A 12,412-nucleotide genomic window follows, 5' to 3' on the forward strand; every position below is an offset into this window, starting at 1 on the left:
AGTACAATCAAACCTTGGATAGCGAGTGACGTGGTTTACGAGTGTTTTGCAAGATGAGCAAAATATTTTCTTAAATTGTAACTTGATAAACGAGCGTTGTCTTACGGTACGAGCACATATACGTGCGTCACATCAAATACACACAATATATGCGTGTCGCATCGCTGATCGCGTACATGCCCCCTTAGTTCAAGTGCGCACAACATATGCACGTCTCGCGCTAAGCGCAGCTGAACGTAATAAAAGCATCACGCCCAATTCACCCGCAGTGTAGTGACTGTTCGAAACGAGCGAGATCTTGCAATACAAATACATACAGTACTGTATTTTCTATTAAAGTTTTTGGGATGTGGAATGAATCGTCCGAGTTTCCATTATTTCCTATGGGAAAATTTGCTTTGGATTGCGAGCATGCTTCTGGAACGAATTATGCTCACAAACCAAGATACCACTCTATTCTGAGATCTGTGGTCCTTTTTAGAGGGGGTTGGGGACAGCAGTACTGCTGAAGCCTGTTTTAGATGACAATGACATTCCCCAGTTCTAGATGTTTCTGTTTCATGGCGACACCAGGAAATATTTCTTCGCCAAGAGAGTGGGTGATCCTTGGAACGAGCTCCCGGTGCAGGTGATCGAGGAAAACAGCGTGCAAGAATTTAAGAGCAAATGGGATGCCCATGTGGGATCCCTTAGAGGGTTAAGCCAAGGGAACCTGTCACCAGGAGTGGGATCCCTAGGATAGTAGACTTGGGGGTGGGTCAGTAGAGTGGGCAGACCTGATGGGCTATGGCCCTTATCTGCCGTCATCTTCTAGGTTTCTATGTTAGTGAAACAACTATTTTACCCATGGAAATGGGCTTTAAGAAAGCTATCCTGTTTGTGCTTAGGTAAGTTTGCATGCTTGCTACCACTGCTTGCATAACTTTACCAACAGAAGGGTCATCCTTGGAATTAGGACTGAGAAAGAACTTCCACTTATATGCACACTTTTGAAATCTCAAATGAACATGTGTGTGGCTTATTTTTTTTTGGGGGGGAGGGGGTTCCCTGAAAACTACCCATATGTATGCGTGGATAAATGCATCTGGATGGTTTTCCTGAGATATTTTTTAAAGGAAAATCATGCACATTTTTTTGAAAATTGAGTTAAAGTCCACAGATAAAAGTACCCCTACACCTTGCATCTCCCGCAGTACTGGTAAAATAATATAGATTTCACATGAAGAGTCCTAGTACCTGGTGCATCTTCTTTATCAGCACATTACTTTCATGTACAGTAGGTATTTCCCTTCATCTGAGAATTTAAGGTATACTTGTTGAAAGATGTTTTAATTATAATGTTTATCCTCTACTCAGAAATATGCAATGCTGTTTTTCATCATGATTTTTACTTTGAAATTCACCTCCATGCTTGAGGAAATACAACAGTACCGATTGTCTGCCAAATTGGAAACTTAAAAATAAATTTGCAAAAATGTCTTGTGCAAGAAGTCTTGCTGGTCCCCTGTCTTAAATACCTATTTAAATTAGCTGCTTCTGTGTTTGACTTTTATCATCAGAATCAACAAGATATGTTGTGGCCCAGGAGACCAGACTGCGCTAAAACCTATCCTACAATCCCTGCCCATGAAGAGCTTCCAACATATTTCTTACCTCCAGAAAACCGAGGCCTCAGGTAATCCTGGCACATACTGTAGTTTAAGTGCAGAACATCTAGAGACAGCATAGTGATATTGTAGGTTTGGATAGCAGAATCCAGGAGCAGCTACTGCTTAAGATTTTTGTCTACATCGGATAATTAGATCTCATATTGCAATATTAGTGCTAACCTCTGAGAAGGGAACAGCAGCAGTGTCTGCTGAAATGCAAAACTTCTGCAAATCTCTCGACATTGATTCTACAGAAAAGTTAATGACTGTGTACAGAAGGATCATAAGTACTCTATCATATCTGCAGCCCAGTCCAAATGCATTGGTTTATACTCTCCTGCCAACAGATGGAGACAAAGAACCATTCGTTTAATGACATCACCATATATAAGGTACATTACAGCCCTCAGTTAACCAGTTATTTCTCACTCTCCAGCAGATGGGACCTGTGCAGTTTATGTCTGACCTGGATAGTTTTCTGGCACAGTCAAGAATTTAAGCTTTGTTCTACCCTTTTGGTAGAACATAAGAGAGCTTGGTTCAGCTAAGGCCATTTAGAGGTTCAGTGGTACAAACCTCAGAGGTGGTGGGTTCACCTTCCCTCTTTCACATCTCCCTCTAGTGCTGGAGCTACTTTGGGGGCCTTGTGCTTGTTTCTTTCCCCCTATCCAGCTCTTGGGAGGAGGCTAGAAAGTTTTTTTAGAGAAAGCTGCACTTAGAGCTCCAAAACAAAAGAAGCTAGGAATACCAAGGGGGGTCTTCTCTCTTTTTGCATTCTTTGACGGTCTAAAGAGTCACAGGAAGGACTCAGTAAATAATCTTGGTAAGGGGAGATCCCTAGCCTCGAGAGAGCCTGGAGGGCTCTTTGGGGATCTGTCTTGAGTTTCCTGATAATCCTCTTGAAGACGGGGAAGTTCCAGCAGCAGACAGCAGCAGTATGAATATTTAAAAGGATCAAATTAAAATCTTCAAAACCACCAGAACTTGAGGAGCGCCTGCCAAAATCTGTGGCGGCATAGGATCTGTTGCTGAAAGGGATTCAGAAGCCTACCAGAGCTTTTCCCATTCATAGTGTGATCAAGGACATGACTGCAGAGGAATGAACATAAGAATTGCCGCTGCTGGGTCAGACCAGTGGTCCATGATGCTGGTTTCAAGGTGGAGAGGTCATCACAAGACTGTACTAGAGACCAGTTGCTGAACAGGAGACATTGTATTTTGCCTAGGATGGATGCCTTGCTATTAAATATGACCGAGATGACCATTTTGGTTGAAAGTGGTGCAGTGCTTAAGGATCTGCAGGACCATCAAATGGAGGGGATGCTGAAGCAGTCTTATGCAGTATCCATGCTAAGCCCGGCATGTGGCTGTCCAAAGTTTTCATCATGTATCCCCCATAAGCTTAGCTTATTTATTACAATTAGTACTCCTCATATGAGGCATTTAAGTTTCAAGTTTAGTTTTAATTTGATATACAGCCTACCTAATAGTCTAAGCGGTGTACATACAAAGTTATGGGAGTGTGTGGCGGAGTGGTTAGAGCACCCTGAGGTTGTGGGTTCAAACCCACGCTGCTCCTTGTGACCCTGGGCAAGTCACTTAATCCCCCCATTGCCACAGGTACATTAGATAGATTGTGAGCCCACCAGGACAGACAGGGAAAAATACTTGAGTACCTGAATGTAAACCACTTGGACTATAAGTGGTATATAAATACTAAAAAAAATACTAATAATATTAAGTTAAAAAATAATAGTTGACAAAAAATAGGCACAAACATTAAACCAATACTCACTACAAGAGGGAAGAAGGGAAAATAATTCCATTATATTTAAAAATAAAAAGAAGGGCAACACAGTAGGGAAGAGATATTAGGAGTAAGTCTTGATGGTTGGAATTATGCGACGAAGGCATCTTTAAACAGAAATGTTTTAAGATTGGATTTGAATTTTGCTAAGCAGTCTTCTTGTCGTAGGTGATTAGGTAAGGGTGTTCCATAGGGTTGGTGCAGTGACTGAGAAGATAGTTTTCTGGGTGGTATCATATACGATTTGGCAAACCCAGGAGATTGTGTTGGGTCAAACAAAGTGATGTAGGGGGGCAGTTGATGGTACTAGCAGTTGGTCGATGAATGCTGGAGTGTGTTTGGATCTTGCTTTAAAAGTGAGAAGGAGGGTTTTATAAGATATCTAGTGGGTTATAGGTAGCCAATGAGCGTCTATAAATAACGGCATAATATGATCAAACCTTTTTTTCTTGTATATAATTTTAATGGCAGTGTTCTGGATGAACTCTAGTTTTTATAAAGTAATGAGCTGTTTTGTATTCATATGCGTGCTTTGCATCTCATTACTACCTAACCCATGGTGATGTAAATATTGCTGCCCTACTTTTTATCTGCCGAGCTAACAGAATATCAGCCTGTGACTACATATAATGGAGCCCAGACCTATTTATATTTATTTATTTATTAGGATTTATGTATTTACTGATTTTTTGAAGGAATTCACTCAAGGCAGTGTACAGTCAAACATAAGCAAAAAACAATTACAGCAGTAAAAATATTCAAATAACACAAGGTATGGTATAATATGCTACATTACAATGTCAACAGAATTTAAGGCCAGTACTGGGCAGACTTGTACGGTCTATGTCCATATATGGCCATTTGGTTGAGGATGGGCTGGGGAGGGCTTCGATGGCTGGGATAGTTTAGATGGGCTGGAGTAAGCTTTGATGGAGACTTCAATAGTTGGAACCTAAGCATAGAACCCGGCAGAGCTTTAGGTTCTGGCCCAGCAATAGCTAAGAAGAAGGAAAATTTAAATTAAGTCAGTAATTCAAAGAGTGGATAGGGTTGGGCAGACTGGATGGACCATTCGGGTCTTTATCTGCTGTTATCTACTATGTTACTAACAAAGCATGCAATATAACATTCTAGTAGACAGCATAGGGTGTAATCAAAATATGGAAAATATAGGTAGATAAGATGGAGTAGCAGGAGTAAGAAAATAAGAGGACTAATTTAAAGAAATTGCTTATGAGGTTAGAATGGTGCTTGAGAATTCTCAGCTAGGGTAGGAGTGGCTAAACATACCTTAGTATAGTATTTAAAACTTTCTCTGCTGTCCATTTCGGCAAGCAGGTCCAGGCAGGGGAGAATGTGGCGCAGTGGTTAAAGCTACAGCCTCAGCACCCTGGGGTTGTGGGTTCAAATCCCACGCTGCTCCTTGTGACCCTGGGCAAGTCACTTAATCCCCTCATTGCCCCAGGTACATTAGATAGAGTGTGAACCCGCCGGGACAGACAGGGAAAAATGCTTTGAGTACCTGAATAAGCTCATGTAAACTGTTCTGAGCTCTCCTAGGAGAACGGTATAGAAAATTGAATAAATAAAATAAAAAGTGGTGTACAGACTAAAATAACAAAGGAAACCTAAAGTGGACAATAAATATTCAAGCATTTTCATGGCCCAGTTTTGAATATGGGTATTTGATTCAGTCTACAGCAATAAGTGACTTATAATCCATTGGCAGTACTCATGGGGGGGGGGTCAGTATTAAATTAGCATGGTCACCAATATTGGTAGTTGGTGAACTTTTTTTTTTTTTTTTTTTTTAATATTGGGCCAACAGGTGATTGAGGCCAGCAGCGTGCCTGATTTTAAGGCCAAATGGGATCGGCACATGGGATCTATTCACAGGGCAAAGGTAGGGGAGGGACATTAAGGTGGGCAGACTAGATGGGCCGTGGGCCCTTATCTGCCGTCTATTTCTATGTTTCTATGTTTCTAATATTGCATGGGAAGGTGCTTCCAACAGCATATTTGGGGCTCATCTTACTAAACCACAGTAGAGCTTTTTTACTGTGGACTGGCAAGGTAAATTCTCTGACACTCATTCAATCTGGAGCATTTACCTCGCCAGCCCACGGTAAGAAGCTCTACCGCAGTTTAGTAAAAGTCCAGCTTTAGATTGGATTTTCAGACATTTGCACGGTACTTTACATGAAAAATCTACCCGCAAAAAAGCAGGCTCAAAGACCAGAGGAAAAGTGCCTATGTATCTTCCCTTTGAATTTGTTGCAAAATTTTCAGGATAAAAATACCCACAGACTTGGCAGCAGATGGCCAATTTGAAAATTGTTCTGTGTGTCCCTGCAGTTAGTTATTAAGTAGCTCTTTTATTTTTCTCAGTAGTGGCCCAGTTATGACCAAGATGGGAGAGGCTGCTGGAGAACCACGTACACCAGACTGCTCCATTCCCAGTGTCCATAGCAATGAAACACTATATCAGCTAGTCAAAGACTTGGATAATAAGATGAACTTGAAGCTGAAAATGCCAGATGGTCATGCGAAAGGTGTAAGTTACTTGGCCTCTTACTAGGTCTTTGTATTTAGAGATTCTTAAAGATTTGTTCTCGGTCATACTTCACTCCAGAAAGCTCCCCAACCATGTAAACAAAACTATGCTGATTGTTTTCCATGTGATGGTTGTTACAAAGAGTACATTGCAGTGGAGCAGAAATGGCTAAAGTATGGATTTTAAAGATTATGGCTGTAATTAGAAATGAGCCTTGTACGCTAGTATAAAAAATATATATTCTTTAGCGTCCCTCCAGACCAGCACAGAAACGAATGGGTTTATGCTCCTCTGCCAGCAGGTGGAGACTGAGACATTGACTTTTGGCTACAGTACAAGTGGGCTGTGCAGTCCCTATTACACTCAGTCTTTTCTCAGTCTCCAGCAGGTGGAGTGGTAAGATTGTGTTGGGATCTGGTTAGGGAATTTTTCTGGTCCATTTTGCTGTCTGGATAGAGCTGATTTTAAAGTGTTTGAGGCTTGTGCAGATGAGGATGGAGTAAGGACGGGAAAATGAATTCCTGTGGGGATGGGGAAAAATTTGTTCCCGTGTCATTCTCTAATTATATGTAGAGAACTTGTTAAAATTTATGAGGTTTCCTCTAGAGGCCGACCAAAATCAGGTTTTTCAGTGTCAACTGAAATCAAATATGTGTCCAAAATTCTCCCTTGGTTTCAGCCAAAGACAAAACAGAATAGCCTAGCTGGCCTGCCCCCCCTCCTAAAACAGCACTCGCTCCTCTCCCCACAACTCGATAGAGCCTGAAGGTCTTGGCAGCTATTTTGATAGTGGAAAACAGCATTAGATCACCAAGACTTCTAAGGTAGGCCTAGAAGTGGAAGACATAATTTATAAATTCTGCATATACATCACAATTCTGCCCCAAGGATGCCCCTGGGAATAGCCAAAGAAAACTTGGCTATTTAACAAATTTTTATAATCTACTCATCAAGGAATATGTAAGTGAAGTTAATCAAAATATAAATAGTACAAATGCATATAGCTAATTTTTTAAATACAATACAAATAATTTTGAAATTTTATTGGAAGATCCAATCACAGCCAGGCAAGATGCATTCTTTGTAAAGATCCTTGGGATGTTCTTGCTAATTAAATTTGTCTTTCCAGGTTTTGTTCTCACGAATCACCAGCAGCGCTCTGACAGACAATCAAATAGGGGAACTCCTCTTCCAGGCTATGGAGAAGGTAAGTTGTGTGCTATGGTGGCTGTGTTTGACAAGCTGCTGTGAGAGTGTTTAGCTCTTTATGGTGCTGAGAGGTTTCAGGGGCTTACTTTTCACAGGGGCTTACTCCGTATGCATGAAAGGAAACTATAATTTGTTTTCCAAAAATTGACCCTTACCTCATTAATCTTTAGTTTGGTATTTTCTGATGGTGAGATATTATGTTCAATGTCTAGAAAGATCAGAATTTGAGGGTTATTTGCCAAAGCTTGTGGACTATAATTATTGGAGGACCTCTGTTCTGGTTAGATTGCAGTGAATTATTACCGTGGAATATAGAGGTCTTGTTGAAACCAAGGAAAAGAGAGAAGGAAAATTTTATCACTAAACAATCAGCTATAAGTAGAAATAAGATCTATTTCGGAATTAAAAATGACAGCCATAGAAGATGTCCAAATTTATCTGAATATTAGGTCAGTAGGAAATAAAACTCATTTAATTAGGGATTGGTTAGAGGATAATCAGCCAGGTTAGAGGTGGATAAAATCTAATGAAGATCCTGTATTAAATGAATTATGTCCGGACGTTATAAAATAATACCATTATGTAGAAAGGGGAAAAAAAGATGGTGGTGGTACTATTCTTTATAAAAATAATTTTGTGGTTAAGGTTTGGGAATTTGTTAATACCTCTGATCTAGAAATATTAGAATGTCAGATAGAGGAATCATTAACCTGTGTGTTAATGTAGATGGAATCATGTTAAAGATGATTTACAATAATTTATTTTAAGAAATTCTCTTTATTCTCAATATAATCTATTATTAGGTGATGTTAATCTTCATTTAGAATTTTTGTATTTTACCCTCAGGTGACACATTCTAAAGGCTATCAATTAGATTTGGTCTCGTTTACACAAATTTTAGATGCTGTTATTTTGTTTTCTGGAGTTTGGTGAACTGAATATGGTTCAATCATATGTTGAATTTTATAATTAATTGTTGTAAAAAGAGTAATAGAGTTAATTTGACTGTTGGACAATATAATGAGTTTAGAAAACAAATTGAACCATCTCAGTTTTGGAATCAGATTGAATTGGAGGGTGTAGATAATATAATAAGGTGGGTTTTGTTTTGTTTTTAAATTGGAATACAACAGTTAAAATGTCTTGGACAAGCGGGCTCTATTACAAAAGAGAAAGAGGAAAATAAGGAAACAAAAGAATAGTGTAAAATGCTTTTCAGCACAGCTTAGATCTTAAGCAGGAAACTCGAAAGGAAGGAAGTGGAAAAAACTCCCAAATGACGAGTTCAAAACCGATTGGAGAAAAGCTATTTCTAAACAGAAATTGATAGAAACAAGAAAGAATTAATTATTCTAATTGGATTAGATGTTTCCGATACTAGTAGATTATTTAATTTACTTAATTCTTTAGTAAAAACAGATAAATTTACTAATACTTCTAGTGAACAATCTCCAACAGCAGACCACTTGGCTAATTATTTTCAAGCAAAAGTATGAGTAATCTCAGTTTTCGAGTAAGTTGGATTATTTTGGGTATATTTAGAGACAGAAACAAAGATGTCTCTGTAGATTTAATTTGGACAAAGTTTGAAAGAGTAGATTAGAAGGAGCTCTTAAAGGTATATATTGTTACATTAAGTGCCATCAATTCGTGCTCAAGTCCTTGATGAATTACAGATCTAAAAAGAGATCGGTTTTGTACTAGTCCAGTAAGGTCCTCCCCAGCATCATCCCTATGGTTGTTTTCAACATGTCCAGCCATCTGATTGCAGGTCGTCCTCTTCGCCTGGTTCCTTCAATCTTCCCAAACATAATGTGTCCTCATCCAATGATCTTTCTCTTCTGATGGTGTGACCAAAATAAGAGAGTCGTAACTTCATCATTTGGGCTTCGAGTGACATAGCCAGTGTGATCTTTTCCAGAATCAATTTGTTAGTTCTTCTGGCAATCCACGGCACGCATAAAATCCTTCTCCAGCACCAAAGCTCGAATGAGTCAATCTTCTTTCTGTCTTGTTTCCGTAGTGTCCAGATTTCGCATCCGTAAATGACTACTGAGAAAATGAGTGCGTGGACAAGTCTGATCTTCGTTTGGAGTGTTACCTCCTTGTCTTTGAATACTTTATCAAGATCCTTCATTGAGGAGTGACCCAGTGCTATTCTGCGGCGTATTTCTTCCCTGCTAGTTGCTTCTTTGTTTACAAAAGAGCCCAGGAGATTGAAATCCTTTACAAGATGTATAATAGATATGTTTAAAGTATATTGTCATCTTGATTTCTGTCCGACATATTTTGAAAGAGACTCCATTATTCTTTGAATGGATAAATGAGATGTTACTAAAGGGTCTTTTCCTTAATGATTTGAGAGAAATTGTTTGGGCATCAATACTGAAAGATCCAGTGGGAAAATTAGATCAAGTTTCCAACTATGCCAGTGGCTTCTATCCCATTCTTGATAAGGATTACGGAGGGCTTGTTAACAACACTTTAAAGAAAGAGGATCACACTCCCTATACAGTATAAAAAATTTAGTGTGAACACAGTAAAGATATTATAGCAGTAGCTTTCCTGCCGCAGAAACACCACATAGATAGGAAAATATTACTCAGACCAGCCTCAAATGCTCAACAAGCATAGACGACAGCCCTAGCTGTCTAGAGAAACTATACTTTATTGGAACTCACTCGCTGGCACTCTGGCTGCCCTCTTCTGCCTCTTCGGCTGCACTCTCCGGCTGCCCTCTCCTGCCCGCTCATTCGCGGTTGGAAAATACCACGAATGACTGGGACCGCGAATTCGCAGGGGAGCACTGTACAGCAAAAGGTGAAGTGGGGAAATATAAATATAATACTACAAAAAACTCCACTTAAGTAAAGCTGAGAGCCTGCTCTAATGGAAGAAAAGCCTCAGGTTTTATCGGCAGAGCTCAAGCTCAAACCACCACCACCACATCATTGGCAAAACACTTCCATAGAGTGACAATCTACTCAGGTTTAAAATTGGTTGAGGACAGAGATTTTTGTGCAAACTGAAACCACTGTAATTAAATTAAAACAGTATGTAATTCTGCCGACGTTTCACGGCACTAAGCCGTTTCTTCAGGGCTATTCTGACCTTGCGTAGATTTTCACAGTGACCAGTGGTAGGACACTGGTGAGATCGTGAGTACAATGCTGTCACTCTGTGAAAATCTAAGCAAGGTCAGAATAGCCCTGAAGAAACGGCTTAGTGCCGTGAAACGTCGGCAGAATTACATACTGCTTTAATTTAATCACAGTGGTTTCAGTTTGCACAAAAATCTCTGTCCTCAACCAATTTTAAACCTTAGCGATAGTCACTCTATGGAAGTGTTTTGCCAATGATGTGGTGGTGGTGGTTTGAGCTTGAGCTCTGCCGATGAAACCTGAGGCTTTTCTTCCATTAGAGCAGGCTCTCAGCTTTACCTAAGTGGAGTTTTTTGTAGTATGATACAAGTTATTGCATAAATATATTAGACCATTGGATGGCTGAATTTCAACTGAAATTAAACCAAGAAAAAACTACCCCCCCTCCTTTTACAAAGCTGCATTAGGCTTTTTTATCCGGCCGCTGTGGTATTAACTCTGACACTCATAGGAATTCTTTGAGCGTCTGAGCTAATACTGCTGTGGCCGGTGACAAAAAAAAAGCCTATGTGGCTTTGTAAAAGGAGCCTTAAAGTATTTTATCTTTGGAATCTCATATTAATTTATTGATACTGCTTTTTTTGGGCTTTTCTGGAAGTTAAGAAAAATTAGTATTTTGAACATCATTTTCAATTGTTCAGTCTTTGCTTTTGTCAATGATAGACTGTTGTAACATCATCTATTTGAACTCTCAACTCTACAAAATACTGTGATTCAGTTTATTTTTGGATTGAAAATAAATAAGATAAAATTACACCATGTTTGATAAAGTTTCATTGGCTTCCAATGGAAGCCAGAATATGGTTTGTTTTTTTGTATGCTGTTTAAAATTTACCAAGGAGAAGCACCACTTTATATGCCATTTATCCTAGGTCAAGCAGGCAGAATATTCTCCTATGTGGGTGACGTTATCCACGGAGCCCGGTATGGACAGTGTTAAAAGTAAACTATCACTTTAAGTTTTTTAAAAAACTTTATGACTGCCCACACTGTGCATGTGCAAGTGCCTTCCCGTCCGACGTAGGCTCGAGGTTCCTCAGTTCTTCATTTTCCATGGAGTGAAGAAGTGCTTTTTTTCTGGACTTTGTCCAGTTGGTGTTGCCTTCAACCCATATCGTTTTCTAATCATGCCTTTGGCTGTTGTTTTTTTTCCTTATTTTACTCATTTTCTTTTCTTATTAAAAAAAATATATATTTTCCTCACTTGGACCTTTCAGCCTTCGTGTGGGACTTTTCAGCCTTTGTATTATTTTTCGGTTGGTTTTCTCCTCTATTTCATCATTAAGTTTAATTTTGCTGCCAGAATTTTTCTGTCCATGTCAAAACCGTTGATGGGCTTTAAAAAGTGGTTCTACTCCAGGTATTTTCTAATTCCAAAGAAAATGTGAGGTCTTTGACCAATTTTCAACCTCCGAGACTTGAAACAAATATCTAGTCAAAGAAAAGTTTTGCAGGTTATCTTTGGGGACTCTATACCCTCTTCTAGAATGAAACGAATGGCTATGCTCTCTAGATAGACATGTTCCTATGTGCATTTCCACCAATCCCTCTCATTCTCAAGACGTCAGTTAAACTCAAGTGAGAGTCAGCCATTATGATCCTGATAGCTCCTCAGTGGCCCAGACAACCTTGGTCCTCCCTTCTACTTCAGTTGAGTGCCAGGGATCCAATTCCCTTGCAAATCCCAATCTGAAATCACACCTCACAGCTTGGCACCTCACAGTGTTCCATCATGATTAGGTGGTTCTCCGTACCCATCCTAAATTCCTCCCCAAAGCGGTCACGGAGTTTCATCCATTGTGCTAACAGTTTTCTTCCCAAAGCTTTATGATTATCCTGGAGAAACAGCTCTTCACGCCTTGGACTGTAAATGTGCCTTGACTTACTACATACAACAAACTAAATCACACAGGACTTTGCCTCAACTGTTCATCTCCTTTGACCCTAACAGATTGGGCAAGCCTATAACCAAAAGAACTATTTCCACATGGCTAGCGGCCTGTATTTCTTTCGGCTATGCTCAGGCTGGGCT

The 12,412-nt window shown here is 39.6% G+C and overlaps 1 protein-coding gene across 2 annotated transcripts in view; it reads left to right on the forward strand.

Annotated features, from left to right (window-relative positions):
- The window catches only part of TTC17 (tetratricopeptide repeat domain 17), an 81,063-nt gene that overhangs the window by 33,159 nt on the left and 35,492 nt on the right, over positions 1 to 12,412 (forward strand). The window contains exons 12-14 of one of the 2 annotated variants that reach the window (XM_033928004.1): positions 1,560 to 1,675; positions 5,848 to 6,010; positions 7,140 to 7,217. In XM_033928004.1, the coding sequence (XP_033783895.1) occupies positions 1,560 to 1,675; positions 5,848 to 6,010; positions 7,140 to 7,217 (357 nt within the window). Of the gene's footprint in view, positions 1 to 1,559; positions 1,676 to 5,844; positions 6,011 to 7,139; positions 7,218 to 12,412 lie in introns of both variants that reach the window. The other variant, XM_033928003.1, reaches the window with a different exon arrangement.

The sequence above is a fragment of the Geotrypetes seraphini genome, chromosome 19 (assembly GCF_902459505.1).
Source record: "Geotrypetes seraphini chromosome 19, aGeoSer1.1, whole genome shotgun sequence".
In the NCBI taxonomy this organism is placed as follows: domain Eukaryota; kingdom Metazoa; phylum Chordata; class Amphibia; order Gymnophiona; family Dermophiidae; genus Geotrypetes; species Geotrypetes seraphini.